Source organism: Aspergillus eucalypticola, assembly GCF_003184535.1.
Source record: "Aspergillus eucalypticola CBS 122712 chromosome Unknown BO83scaffold_6, whole genome shotgun sequence".
Taxonomy (NCBI): Eukaryota; Fungi; Ascomycota; class Eurotiomycetes; order Eurotiales; family Aspergillaceae; genus Aspergillus; species Aspergillus eucalypticola.
In genome coordinates this window covers 701,641-716,042 of record NW_020290280.1, presented here as the reverse complement: position 1 = coordinate 716,042, position 14,402 = coordinate 701,641, and the positions used below count along the sequence as shown (strand labels likewise).

The 14,402-nt window shown below is 51.7% G+C and overlaps 5 protein-coding genes across 5 annotated transcripts; 3 read left to right on the top strand and 2 right to left on the bottom strand.

Annotated features, from left to right (window-relative positions):
* Positions 1-175: 175 nt before the first annotated feature.
* BO83DRAFT_356305 (PICOT family protein) lies at positions 176-1,572 on the top strand. Its single transcript, XM_025529193.1, has 2 exons — positions 176-1,164; positions 1,231-1,572. The coding sequence occupies exons 1-2, from the start codon at positions 412-414 to the stop codon at positions 1,297-1,299; spliced, it is 822 nt and encodes a 273-aa protein (XP_025390647.1). The 5' UTR covers positions 176-411; the 3' UTR covers positions 1,300-1,572.
* A 123-nt stretch (positions 1,573-1,695) lies between these two features.
* Positions 1,696-3,516, bottom strand: BO83DRAFT_376391 (putative Gamma-butyrobetaine hydroxylase subfamily). Its single transcript, XM_025530701.1, has one exon. The coding sequence runs from the start codon at positions 3,408-3,410 to the stop codon at positions 1,779-1,781; it is 1,632 nt and encodes a 543-aa protein (XP_025390646.1). The 5' UTR covers positions 3,411-3,516; the 3' UTR covers positions 1,696-1,778.
* A 594-nt stretch (positions 3,517-4,110) lies between these two features.
* BO83DRAFT_333343 (thiamine transporter TPC1) lies at positions 4,111-5,227 on the top strand (the record flags this gene model as incomplete). The annotated part of the gene is made up of 3 exons (XM_025528335.1): positions 4,111-4,143; positions 4,231-4,283; positions 4,351-5,227. The coding sequence occupies 3 exons, from the start codon at positions 4,111-4,113 to the stop codon at positions 5,225-5,227; spliced, it is 963 nt and encodes a 320-aa protein (XP_025390645.1).
* A 20-nt stretch (positions 5,228-5,247) lies between these two features.
* On the bottom strand, positions 5,248-7,539 carry BO83DRAFT_376390 (tubulin alpha chain). The gene is made up of 7 exons (XM_025530700.1): positions 7,372-7,539; positions 7,160-7,218; positions 6,929-7,082; positions 6,782-6,869; positions 6,663-6,734; positions 6,098-6,601; positions 5,248-6,029 (listed from the first exon to the last, which is right to left on the bottom strand). Exons 1-7 carry the CDS (start codon positions 7,381-7,383, stop codon positions 5,563-5,565), a joined length of 1,356 nt encoding a protein of 451 aa, XP_025390644.1. The 5' UTR covers positions 7,384-7,539; the 3' UTR covers positions 5,248-5,562.
* Positions 7,540-10,500: 2,961 nt separating this feature from the next.
* Positions 10,501-13,627, top strand: BO83DRAFT_215682 (Mechanosensitive ion channel family). Its single transcript, XM_025526765.1, has 2 exons — positions 10,501-11,273; positions 11,338-13,627. Exons 1-2 carry the CDS (start codon positions 10,635-10,637, stop codon positions 13,501-13,503), a joined length of 2,805 nt encoding a protein of 934 aa, XP_025390643.1. The 5' UTR covers positions 10,501-10,634; the 3' UTR covers positions 13,504-13,627.
* The last annotated feature ends 775 nt before the right edge of the window (positions 13,628-14,402 follow it).

Sequence of the window (14,402 nt, the reverse complement as noted above, 5' to 3'; positions counted from 1 at the left end):
ACTGCTCCATAGCGTCCATTGCAGCATCTTGTTGCTGACGCAGCCTCGGAGCCACCCAGGCTCCGTCTTACGCCGAAGATCGCAGAAGCAGAAAGCGGGTATGGACCGTGTATTACAAACGGCCCCGATGGTTCGATCTGATAAGCGGCCAAAAATTCGCCATCGGCCAGCCATCCTCCTCTGCTCCTCTCCATCTTCCACTCCATCTCGGCCACACCGTGGGGCACTTTGTGACTCTTTCCCCTCTACCTCTCGTCTCCTCCCTTTCTTACCCTCCTCCGCTCCCAAGTTTATCTGCCTTCCATCCAACTCCACTCATCCTTTTTCAGATCTTCTCTCTCCCATCGTCACATCAGACGCCAAGTTTTCCCCGCCGAAACCCCACCTCAGTAACCCAACCGAACTATCACCATGTCCTCCCTCGTCGAAGTCGCCTCTGAGGCCGAATTCCCTAACATCATCTCCTCCATCCCCCCGTCATGCCTGCAGGTTCTTTACTTCCACGCCCCTTGGGCTGCTCCTTGCGCCCAAATGCGCGCCGTCCTCTCCGCCCTCGCCTCTCAGTACCCCGCGACCAACCCTCCCTCCATCGCCTTCCTCAGCGTTAACGCCGAGGAGCTCCCTGATATCTCGGAAGAGTACAATGTCACCGCTGTTCCCTTCGTAGTCCTCGTCCGGGACCACAATATTCTCGAAACCATTAGCGGCAGTGAAGCAATCCAAGTGCGCGATGCCGTTGAGCGCCACGCCGGTGCCGGTGCCGCCGCCTCTGCAGACGGTGCTTCCAAGACCGTCATTCCCCCACCATTGACCGCCGTGCCTCGAGAGAACGTCCCCGCCACCGCTACACAGGCGCCCGCCACGAACGGCAACGCAGCCGCCCCCGCATTGACCCCCGAACAGTCGAAGGAGGCGCTGTTTGCGCGTCTCGCGGAGCTAGTGAAGGCTGCGCCGGTCATGCTGTTCATGAAGGGATCTCCCAGTGCGCCTCAGTGTGGCTTCAGTCGGCAGATTGTGGGTATTCTGCGTGAGCGGAGCGTGAAGTATGGATTCTTCAACATCTTGGCCGATGAGGATGTGAGACAGGGCCTGAAGGAGTTTGCGGATTGGCCTACCTTCCCGCAGTTGTGGGTGGAGGGTGAGTTGGTTGGTGGATTGGATATTGTGAGCCCCCTTCCTCCCTTCACTTTTATGGTCTGTATGCAGTACTAACAAGTTATCTCTGAACAGGTCAAGGAGGAACTCGAGAACGATCCCGATTTCCTGGACCGCTTCTCCGTCAACAAGCCCGCTGCTTAAGCTATAGAACTATGAGTCGAATGATACCACGGCTTTGTCCGTATTGGATAGCTCCCCCTCCCTTTCCAACATTTCCTATTCACATTTAACCTTTTTTCAAACCCTCGATTGTTAGAGCTTGAGATCTAGCGGCGTCTTGCTCCTCTTCCCCCTGTGTCCATTATTGACAGGCTGAATTACATAGTACTTGTCTGGATGATATCTATACCCATGAGTGAGTGCCATGGGGAATTCTTGTCGTCGTTTATATAAAAACTACCAAATGAAAATGACCACTTATGATTATTATACAAATGACCCAGTCAGCCCCGCTTAGTATAAGTAATTATGTATAGTATTCATGTATCAGACCCTCAGGTCACAGCTGTATGCACATATGATACATCTTCCTCTTCGTATAAATAGCAATGGATATCTACTTTCCCCCCAAAACCCCTCTCTCTCTCTCTCCACCCCCGCTCCAAATAGTAAAATAAAACTTAAGGCAATTCATCCGGCTTACCTACCCCCTTCAACAACTTAACATGTTTACTATTCAGCCCCTTGCGCTTCAACCTCCACAGGTTAGGATACTTGTTGGACGAAGTCTTAAACTCCGACAACAACGCATCCTCATCGACATACGCACCAGCGAGCCACCTCTCACCGGTACTAGTCTTGAATCCACGACGCGCATGCGCGACACGACGATTCTCAAAGACGACACATTCACCGGGGTTCAGCTTCAGCTCGAACATATACCGTTCGTCCTCAAGCAGAGAGGCGAACTTAGCAAGAGCCTCATTCTTCTCGCGGAACTTGCGGGGCACAGGAGACCGGACCTTCCTGGGGGCCTGGAAAGGCGGGGAGTAATTAACGTGGACGAGACGGGATTTGGAGAAGTTAGTTCCTTCGCGGACGCTGTCATCGAAGGTCTGTGTTTCGAAGACGGGCCAAGTGTTCGTGTAGAAGTGGTCCGGGTGGTTGTAGTGGTAGGGGATGTGGTGATGAAGGAGGCGGGAGTAGTTTGTGTGGTCGTCCTGTTTCATGTCGTATGCGACGCGGAAGGTGTCGACGAAGAGGGATTCGCCGCCCTCGCAGGAGTTCTTGAGGCAGTGGAGGAGTTGGTAGCCGGGCGGGTCGTTCATGTACATCAGGTCCATGTGGAAGCCGAGGAATTGGTCTGTGTAGGCGACGTTGGTGGCTTGGGGAACGCTGCGCACGTCCCAGGTGCGGCCGTAAAAGGTATCGCGGATGGGACCCATGCGGGTGGCGATCTTCTCGACCATTTCGCGTGAGTCTGGGATGTCTTTGATGAAGATGAGGCCGAGTTCGGCGAGGGTGCGCATGGACCAGGCGAAGGAGATGTCGTTGTTAATGAATTGGTCGAAGGTGATCCAGTGCTGCCAGTGTTGCATGCGGCTGTTGTCCCAGTAGGCTCGCCAGCGGTTTTTGCCCGCGGATTCCATTTCCACGGGGGTGAGGATGGGGTTTCGGAGCTGGTGGAGGTCGTATGTGGACTCGTGTGTTGATTCGGCGGGTGCGCCGCGGAGGTCGTTTTTCCATGTTACGTGCAGCTTTCCGTGCTCGATGGTTGGGTTCTCGGAGATAATGTCGGAGGATATGTCGCTCGTGCGGAAGTTGCGTTGCTTGGAGTGAGGGTCCACACAGGTAGAGCATTTGCAGGAGTCGCGAAGGATGATGTCTAGGATCTCGATGGGCTTTTTGCGGCCTTCTTGGATGATTAGACCCCCGTCTTTGCGTGAGATTGTGTATTTGTTATCCTGGTATTCTACAGTCCCGGCGCTTGTCTCCTGGGTCTTTCCCTCGTGCTGTTCACCTGCTTCCAGGGTTGAGGATTGGTTTGACGGCGATGATACAGGCTCATTGCTTCCACTTGCTACTTCATGTGATACACTGGGTTCGGCGGTCGCATTGCTGGCTGCGGAAGCAATACTGCTAACTGTGGGAGCAGCGTCACTTGATGTGGGAGCCACATTGTTGGCGGGAGGGGTAGCATTAGCTGCTGAGCGACGAACAACAGAGGATGAATAGACACGGCGGCTGAGAACGGAGGCCGGAGGGAATGAGGCCCGGGGCAGGCGAAGGGCGGTTCGCAACAGACGAGACATGGCGGATACTAGCAGCGAGGAGACCTGCTATGAAGAGTTTAAAGGTGCCCGCATCCAAGGACTTCGGGTTTGGGGAGTGAAAGAGAGCTGGGGAAAGAAGTGGGACGCCAGGAGATCCCCCAGATAATAATTTATGGTCTGATGCGACTTTGTTTGTACCGAGGTTTTTCGGATGGCACCTGATTGGGCACTGACTCGCCGCCGCTTTAAAGTACGAGCTAGGCAGTAAGGCAGTCAGGCAGAGACACCAGGCATCTTCATCCACCAGGGGATTTGCTTGCCATCCCTTGGGTTGCTTGTTCCAGACGGAGCATAATCGCCCGTTGCCAAATCAATAAAAAGTAGTAATTTTGTAAATCAGCCCTCATTTCACCGGGTGTGAACAGAATCAAGAAACTCTCCACGGAAGTAAATCCGGCAGTTTGAAGTCTCCGAGACTCCGTCCGCAGGAAAAGAAAAAGAAACCAACCAACAAACGGACACACGTCATACCTCTAGACCGTTAGCATCATTTTTACCCTTTTTTTTCTTTGCCCGTCGCCTTTCGACAAGGCCTCCAGCGAAACAACCACTTACACACCACCACCATACAGCAAACCACATCAATGACAACCTCTATATAACGTGCTAGCATTCGCGACCATCAAGGCCACCTCAAATACCTACATCTCTCTCGCCTTAACCATCAACCGTCACATGCATGTCGGCCGGGGGAGAACACCTCAAGGATGAGGTACATAACCACCCCAAAACCCCCATGGACCATCCATCAACCCTCACTCCCAATGCGCAAGCTAACCAATCCCCTCCAACCACCCAGGGCACACGACGACAAGTCGTCCTAGCAGGCGGCATAGCCGGCCTCGTATCACGGTACGCCCATCCCCCAACCTCCCCCCTACAAACACAACCCACCTAATCCTCACCCTCACCGACCCAGATTCTGCGTCGCCCCTCTAGATGTGGTCAAAATCCGGCTCCAGCTCCAAATCCACTCGCTCTCCGACCCTCCCTCCCACCACAATGTAACCGGCCCAATCTACAAAGGCACGCTCTCCACCATGCGCGAAATCATCCGTCAAGAGGGTATAACCGGCCTGTGGAAAGGCAACATCCCCGCGGAACTAATGTACGTCTGCTACGGGGTGATCCAATTCAGCGCATACCGCACAACGACGCAAGCGCTGGCCCAACTCGATGCTTATCGACTGCCCCCTTCCGTCGAATCGTTTGTCGCGGGCGCCACCGCGGGGGGTCTCGCCACGGCATCTACATACCCGCTGGATTTGCTGAGGACGCGGTTCGCCGCGCAGGGCACGGAGCGGGTGTACACGTCGCTGATGTCGTCGGTGCGGGATATCGCGCGGAATGAAGGGTACGCGGGGTTCTTTCGCGGGTGTAGTGCGGCTGTGGGGCAGATTGTGCCGTATATGGGACTGTTCTTTGCGACGTATGAGGCGTTGAGGCCGCCGTTGGCGCAGTATCAGGATTTGCCGTTTGGGTCGGGGGATGCGGCGGCGGGTGTGATTGCCAGTGTGTCGTCGAAGACGGTGATGTTTCCGTTGGATTTGGTACGGAAGAGGTTGCAGGTGCAGGGTCCGACCAGGCAGTTATATATTCATCGCAATATTCCTGAGTATCAGGGCGTGTTTAATACGATGAGGTTGATTTTGCGGACACAGGGTATCCGCGGACTTTATCGGGGGTTGACGGTCAGCCTGTTCAAGGCTGCCCCTGCCAGTGCGGTGACGATGTGGACCTATGAGACTTCTTTGCGACTTCTCCAGGATATGGAGGTGGCTACGAGCAAGGATTAGTGAGCTTACAGGGTCCCGCGCACTCGCAATACCTGATTGTGTATATTAATTGATAGAATACTAGACTTTTCTCTTTTTCACGTGGAATACACTTTCGCGTCCTTTCAAAAGACCGATGAATTCGTGTGCTCATATTCTCCCGCAGCGCATGTATCAGTTCATTATTAGGTAAGAGCAGGGGAATCAAACAACGCTAGGGACGCATGAACAGAAGGAAGGGGGTTGTGTCGCAAGCATCCAGGATGGAACCGACACAATTTGACCGGCAAAGTGAGACAGGCAGACCAAAAGACGAAGCGACCAAAGCAGCACAAGCCAACAGGGTGTGAGAGGTATTAGTATTCACCCTCCTCACCCTCCGGCTCCAGACTGTCGTTGGCAACTTCTTCGTAGTCCTTCTCCAGCGCAGCCAGGTCCTCACGAGCTTCGGAGAACTCGCCTTCTTCCATACCCTCACCCACGTACCAGTGAACGAAGGCGCGCTTCGAGTACATGAGGTCGAATTTGTGGTCAAGACGACCCCACGCCTCAGAAATGGAGGTTGTGTTGGAGAGCATGCTGACGGAGCGGTCGACGGGAGCGAGCTCGGTGTCGGGAACGCGAACGGGCTTCTGGTAATTAATTCCCAATTTGAAGCCGGTAGGGCACCATTCGACAAGATTGAACGAAGCCTTGGCCTTGAGAGAGGCGATGGCCTGAGTGCAGTCACGGGGTACCACGTCACCGCGGTACAGCAGAGCCACTGCCATATACTTGCCCTTGCGAGGATCACACACCACCATCTGATTATTCGGCTCAAAACCTGCAGCCTCTGTTAGCTATCCATCCACACCAATACCTCGACGAAAAGCCACGAAGAGGACTACTTACACTGGAAAGTGAGATCCTGCACCTTGAAGCTCTCGTGGGAGCTGCGGCTGCTCGAGACCACGGGTGCATACGAAATCAGCGGATAGTGGATACGAGGGAATGGCACCAAGTTAGTCTGGAACTCAGTCAAATCGACATTGAGGGCGCCATCAAAGCGGAGACTTGAGGTGATGGAGCTGACAACCTGGGCGATTAGGCGGTTGAGGTGCTCATAGCCAGGACGTGGGATGTCCAAGTTGCGACGACAGATGTCGTAAACCGCCTCGTTGTCCACCAAGAAGGTGCAGTCAGCATTCTCAATAGTGCTGTGGGTGGAGAGAACAGCGTTGTATGGCTCAACGACGGCGGTCGACACACGAGGGGAAGGGTACACCGCAAACTCGAGCTTCGACTTCTTTCCATAATCGGTGGAAAGACGCTCAAGCAGCAGGGCGCCAAAACCGGAGCCAGTACCACCGCCGAAGGAGTGGAAGACCAAGAATCCCTGCAGAGAGTTGCAGTTATCTAGTGTGTGTAAGCCTAGTCCCGGCAGAGTCATGTTTCAGAGAAATTGGGGTAAACCTACCGGAGACGCGGCGAATGCGGTCGGCGACTGATTCAACGAGCTCCTTCCCGATGGTGTAATGTCCACGGGCATCTGGCGACATTAGGTCACATGTTCAAGCCGGATTAGAAGAGACGTACAGTTATTGGCAGCGTCTTCCTTTCCGCTAATCAACATCTCGGGGTGGAAGAGCTGACGGTACTGGCCGGTGCGGATCTCATCGACAGGCTGCATCCATCAGTTTAGCATATACATTATATGAAACCATCCATCTGGAAAGGTCGTACCGAGGGATCAAGATCCACGAAGATAGAACGAGGGACATATTTGCCGCTGTGTGTCTCTGTGAAAAAAGTTTCGAACGAACCACCCGAATTAATTGCGTCTTCAGCCTCAGGATTGAGCTGACCATCAGCCTTGAGACCGTGTTCAAGGAGGTACCTGCCGTGACGGTCACAGGTCAGCATGGGGTCAATGACATCTAGACATGGGTACTATAAAAAGCGGTGAAGACATACAGCTCCCAAGCACTGTTACCAAGCTGGATACCAGCCTGGCCGATGTGGATGTGGCAGACCTGATGAAAAGCAATAGTTAGAATAGAGCAGTCTTAAGCTTCGATTGGCAGTTGAACGAGTGTCGGCGCGTGAGGTTGTGGAATTGGATGTTTATGGATAAGGGGAGGGGGGACGGTGCGGGGGTCCAAAGGTAAATAGAACGGGGGGTATACCTCGCCTCGCATGCTGGAGAATAGGTCCGGTTATCGTTGTAAACAGACGCAAGGGATTCGCTCAGCGGTATCAGGGTGATGGACTGGGATGACAAGCAGTAGAATTGCAACCCCAGAGGATGATGGAAAAAGAAGAGGCGAAAGGGATGAAGGATGAGGGAGTTTCTGGATCAATAGGATGGAGAATGGAAGGAGAGAGCATCAGTCGATCTTGCCGGTCCAATAAACAAGACAAGGCGCCTTGGACCAATCAGCTGCCCTTCTGCTCCCGGCCGATCAGTCGATCAGCACGTGAATCTGACCAACTCGGTCTGCTTCCTCCCAGTATAACAGACACCAAAAGTTTTGGCGCCTCGATACTTCAGAGGATCAAAGAACTACACTTTATCGACCACGGAGTTCTCTCCTTTCTATTCCGTCCCTTTTCCGTCATCGCGGAATCCTCTATACTCCACGTGCCTCCTGCCGTGGAATGCGGGGAAGCCATCCTTGGGACTCATGATGTGTGACAGCGGTTTGACCTGCACAGACCAGGGGTAGCTGCGATGCCCCTGCTGGATTTGCAATACTTAGCTGTATGAGGCACACAATATATCTACTCAGAGGGGCGAGTAGGATGCTACGGACATCTGATGGAAAGATATAGTATGAAAATGCTTAGTGTCGATCTTCCCCGCACTCTGCCCCTACACCATGCCTACTATGTACCAATATACGCCTACAGATTATTTAGTTGCACGGGCTAACAAGAACCGGAGAACAGGCAGGCAGGCAGGCAGAATGACTAGTCAAGAATGACCCGAGCACAGAGTTGGCTGGTATGGCTGGCAGTATGGAACACTTGGACACTGGCAGGTAGATGGTAATCAATGCGGTCAAGTTGTTGTTAAAACGGCAAACCGTTATCGATGGATACCCTGTTGCAATTTACAGAGTGACTGAGATGGTCCTTGCGCTTCGATTATTTGAACATCGTAAGCATAATTCATAAGCTTCCATTTACGGTTATCATGGCCTTCCCATCGACCGTGCAGATGACCGCGGCGATCTTCAGTGGACATGGCGGGGCAAGACACGTCAACAGCCGGGAGGGGACCTGCCAATGGAAATCGCGTGGTCAACTCAATGATGTCGAGGGCTAAAGCCCAATCGAGATCGACTCTTTGACAATTGTGATGGGTGAGTAGATGTTGCATATGATGGGAGATGGAGGTAAGCAGGAGCATAACTATGCACATACAACTACCAATTGCACAAGCCTATCAGAATGGCGCTTTGTAACTCCGAATATCATGCTGGGTAGGTATAATATTTCGGCAGGTTAGCCGCGTCCCTCCTTGTCACCTATCATAAGAGGCGGTCTCGTTCATCCATCTAAGATTGAGATGATGGATTGGTTGGTTGCAAAAAACACTAGCGTGTAGAAATCAGGTTTTTGAGACGTCAAGACTCAGATGGTGTCTATGGTGGAATCCTCCAGGCTTAGCGCCAAATACTAGTGTTGAGGCTATAGACTGCACTGACTCGCGCCTAGCAAACCATAATATCCCTATTAAGATGAATGGCAGCGAAAGAAATCGTGAAGATTTCTGCAAGGACAGTAACCGGACATGACGTACAAATTTCGGTATAGAGTCCAGGTGAAAGACACGCGCAATCTGCGCAGGGGGGGCAAAAGATTTCCGAGGTTGGTCTTCCACGTACGTAAGTGTTGCTGATCCAAGGATCAATGAAGATGATGACTTTGTGCAAGACTTTGTGCACAGCTGGGAGGACAGCCCGGGAGTGCCTGATGTGGCGTTTCTTGGCGGTGGCCACTTTTTGCCCTTTCCACATTTATTGCGTTCAAGACTCAAGACTTCGGAAAATAATCGCTGGAGGAGAGATAGCATCATTTTGGTCTCCTTTTCCAGACTTGACATCTGTCTGGAACCCTCCCACGGTCAGTCAGCGGATTTTGCATCTCCGAAGTGAGGTAGGGGAAAAAAAAAAAAAAAAATCTCCTACATAAAATCCGAATAATCTCCCTTATCTGAATGCCCGCTGCAGGACCAAATCCCGCGAAATGCCAAGCTGCCCCCCCTCCCTCTCAGGTAACGCAAGTCTCGCTGTGAGACACCAGAGACTAAGGCTGCAACGGAGGAGCTAACGCAGGTAGTTTGGGTTAGCATGAAGGGTACACTGGGTCCCAGAGTTTTTTTTTGGACCCGTTTGAAGTTTCTAACGTTAGATGACTCGGACCCACTGGGCGCCACTGGGCGCCACTGGGCCAGAACCGATGTTGAGAGCACGCCCACTGAATGGATAGTCTAGGACTGGGATCCATATCGATCGAGGTCTTGGATCGTAGAATGACCGCCACCCGCGGCCAACCCTCTGATAGTTCCGCCCATTGTTACGGTGCATGGGCTGAGATAGTTCCCAGGGTAGATGGTCAATCGACAACGGGAATTGCCGATTTTGTCCCTTGTAAACAGGCATCACAGGATGGTGTTTATAAATTGGGCTTTTTGAGATATACTCAAGTGCATAACCGAAGTCTGACTCGACTAGGAAATAGAAATGGTCTGGACCTTGCCAAACCTTCAGTCATTGAATCTCCAGTTGGTTTAATTGTCCCGTGCGATCGGCATCTCGCCCGCATCGATCTCCTCCTCCTTCTGCTCTGCTGCTGTCGAATTGTCGAACCAAGGTCCAGTCTCATTTGGTCTGGTACCTTTCTGTCTTTTCTTTCTGTCTTTTTGTCTTTTTTTTTCTTTTCTTTTCACGGGCTCCCCACCTACACTCTGTCCTATTCCTCTCCTCCTCTTGTCATTACTTTCTTTTCTTCTTCCTTCCTGCATCTTCATCTTCATTCTGTGCATTTTTTCCCTTTTCCTCCGTCTGCACAATCCTACTAGTGCCCGCTTATCTCCCGTTCCTCTTTAAGCCCACCGGCCAGAGTCAATGCATCATTAGCTTTGTTGGTTTTCGGAAGGAATTCCCACCAGTGTAGGTCAGTCTTCGCCCTTGCTCGTGCTTTTTCTCGCTTGCACCAGACCCTCTTTTATTCTCTAGGATGTTTCCCTCCATTTTGTCTATCCTTCTGTTTCTTCCATCCTTCACTATGTGTTTGTAGACAAGCCTTTGCATGGCCTCCTCTTGATCGATATCGGTCTAACCTACCCAGTATCTAGTCTTTCCGGATCAGATCGATCTATAACCTCAGTGCTGGTCAGCCTGTAATCTAGCCCTTCGCTGTCGACTCCTGGCCTGGTGCCAACATGTCGACCTCCATGGGAGACCATCTTGCTCCTGATCATCTGGAAGAGAAGAGCAAGCATAGATCGGAAGATGGAACTCCTGACTCGGACGAAGGCACTTACGTCTATGACAGTGCCAGTAACGGAAACCACCTGAGAGTGGACACTTCTTACAATGACTTGGATAGGACCGCCCTGGCCTCTCCGGTCACTGCGAGAGAAGAATCTACGCGTCTCGAAGACGACCTGGCAGTTATGGAAGCAGAACGGATGGTTTCGCGCTCCACGCAAGAGGCAGAGTCGAAAAAGAGTGTTCACGACGGCCGTCCATCCACCTCTCGCTCGCGTTCACGTTCTCGCTCGCGCCCTAACGAACATGTCGACGAGTTTGACGAGGCCACCAATCCGCTGCATGAGAAAGCTGCAGTTTACAATCCACCCGAGAATCCCAATACCAACATTGCCAGATTCGTCAAGAAACTCCATGAATCGAGTTTCATCATCCGTTACCTTACCTACATCCTGCCTCTTGTGATCATCCTACTCATTCCGTTATTGGTTGGCGCGCTGGCCTATCCTAATGCCAGTGTCGGAGGTGTCCGGCTGCTTTGGTTTTCAGTCTGGCTGGAAATCGTCTGGTTGACCTTGTGGGCTGGAAGAGTGAGTACCTGTGATATCGTTGTCTGTTTATCCATCGCCTCATTGCTAATTCGATTCTGGACAGATCGTCTCCAAGTTGATCCCTATACCTGTGAACGCGCTTGCTAGTATCTTCACCAACAATGCGAAGAAATGGCGTGATCTTGCTAAGCAATTGGAGCTGCATGCAACTCTTTTCTTCTGGTGGTTGGGTGTCGAAATTTCTTTTCTGCCCACAATGAAGAACCATCACGTGGACGGAAACCATGCTACGCGTTCCTGGGAAAATACGCTCAACAAGATTATCATTTCCGTCTTCGTCTGGACGATCCTCAACCTGGTGGAGAAATTCATTATTCAGCTTATTGCCATCAGCTTCCACACGCGTACTTATGCCGACCGAATTGAGATCAACAAGTTCCAAATTGGCAGCTTGACCAAGTTATACGACTTCTCGCGGAGGAAAATCACTGCCAAGGACAAGGAATTCGAGGAGCAAAAACAGCCCAGTTCTAATAACGGCCTCAAGATCCCGTTCCATTACGCTGGTAAAGCGGGACGTCTTGCTAAGGGTGCCTTTACCAAGGTCGGTGATGTGGCCGGTGCAGTTGCAGCAGACTTCACTGGACGCACAGCCACCAACAGCAACCACCCTTACCAGGTTGTGCTGGCTTTGCTGCGAACCACCAGCGGTTGTCAGGTTTTGGCTCGGCGACTCTACCGGACCCTCGTGCGGGATGGCTTTGAGACCGTTTTCTCCGGCGATCTGAAGGAAGCGTTTGATAACAATGACGAAGCTGAAGCTGCCTTTACCATGTTCGACAAAGACATGAACGGAGATATCTCCATGGAAGAATTGGAGTCTGTGTGCGTGGAGATTGGACGCGAGCGCAAAGCAATCACTGCGTCCTTGAAGGATCTTGACTCTGTTGTTGGAAGACTCGACAATATCCTGGAATTCTTCGTGGTTATCATTACCCTGATCGTGTTCTTGACCCTGATTTCCACCTCCGCTGCTGGTGTACTCACGTCTGCAGGCTCCAGTATCCTTGCGTTGTCGTGGCTGTTTTCTGCCACTGCACAGGAGTTCCTTCAGTCGGTCATTTTCGTCTTCATCAAGCACCCGTTTGATGTTGGTGACCGTGTTACAGTATATGGTAACTCTGGTGATGCGGGTCTGGGTGATGACTACTTCGTCAAGCAGATTTCTCTCTTGTATACCGAGTTCAAGAAGATGCAGGGTCACGTTGTGCAAGCCCCGAACAGCTATTTGAACGGTCTCTTCATCCTCAACCAACGCAGATCAGGCGCCCTGGCCGAGGCTGTGCCTATTGTCATCAAGTATGGCACGACACTCGAGCAAATTGATGGCCTTCGCCAACGCTTGTTGGAGTTTGTCCGCAGCGAACGCCGGGAATTCCAGACCAACATCCTTACTGAGATGCGTGAGGTGACCGAAAACTTTTCTGTCACCCTCAATGTTGTTTTCTTCTACAAGTCAAACTGGCAAAATGAGGGCCTGCGTTTGCAACGTCGCAATAAGTTTATTTGCATGCTCATGCTTGCCTTGCAAGAGATTGGCATCGAGGGCCCACGCATGAACCTCCAGGGTGCCCGTGTCGACATTCCTTTCCATGTCGCTGGGTTCCCTTCGCATAACATGGGTGCTCCTCCCGGCAGCAGTGATGGCCGGCCTCCTCCCACCCCTGTCTATCAGCAGGACTCGATCCCCGAGAATACTGGCTCCAGCAGCTCTGTCCGCCAACATTCTATTCTTCGTAGAGGCGCGGACGCCGCCGCTGCCCGGGCCCGCGGTGACTCGATGCTCACGCGGAAGCATGTTGATTTCTCTCTGGGCATGCGCGACGTTTCTTCCGGCGACGTCATGGGCGATGTCTTCGAAGACCGCGGCACTCGTGTGGATGACGTTGTTCGGATGGCCAACCGTGAAACCGCAGAGCGTCGCATCCAGGAAGAAGAGGAAGAGCAAGCCGAGCGGCAGAGCCGTGCATCTGGCTCTCACCGTCGAAGCCACTCCAATACCAGCGCCGCCCCGTCTGCAGCGCGCTCCGGTCGCCAGTCAATGGAATCCCACGGTGGTCACAGCTTGTCCTCCGTCAGTCGCGGCCGATTCTTCCGTCATCGCAACAGCATCAGCAGCCGCGGCCCAGCCGATCTGGAACAAGGGCCAACCCACGGCCAGCAATCGCCTCAGATCCGTGCCGTGTCGCCCGCTATGGACGAGAAATGATTTTATTTCAACTAGTGCGGTGTTCATTCTGGAAATGACTGCCCTTGCACACGTGTTTATCGTCCCTTTACATACTGTTGAGTGATTTGTTTTGATCATATCAGCATAGCTATTTATAGATAATACCTTTCCGTACATACCAAAAGGCGGCATGTTTGTTTCTATTTGCAATCCAACTGGTTAGACACGCACCAGTATACATACCTTTATGGCTGATTGCTTGAAATATCCAATTGGCTAGACTACTAATGTTGTTGTGTGGCTGGTATGATATCAGCTCACCTGGTCAGTGTCAAATCCTTGTTCATTCTCTGTGGCATATTCCATCGTTATATAGAAATTCAATAATGATATGCACTGAAATCATTGCTTGGTCCATACGCTCATCTACACATTACTGATTCTTATAAATCTTATATATCTTTTTAAACTACGTAGTACACTCCACCCCTCGAACAGGAAGGTCTTCAATAATCCACACAATCAAAACTATAATAGAATCTACCATTACCACTTACTACTACTATTACTACTACTACTACTACTACTACTACTACTACTACAAACTTAGTATCTCATAACATCATGTCCCTCCCCCCCTCCCTGCTACTCTCTCCGCTTAATGGTACTTAGTTGTTGTTGTAAACGCTCATATACTAGGATTATTTCTGGGGTCACACATATGTACAATAGTATCGGTTTGAATTTGTAGCCGGGTTTGTGTGTGTGTGTGTGTCATCCGAAGACAGAGAAGGCGAGATGGTACTTAAGTAGCTTTTGTGCTCGTTAAGCAATGCAATTAAGTAAAGTAAGGGGCGGTCTGGATTAAGAGATCTTATCTTTTCCCGCATTGGTAATTTACCGATTAGGGAATCTGCCAGGGGGGGTGGGTTGGTCTG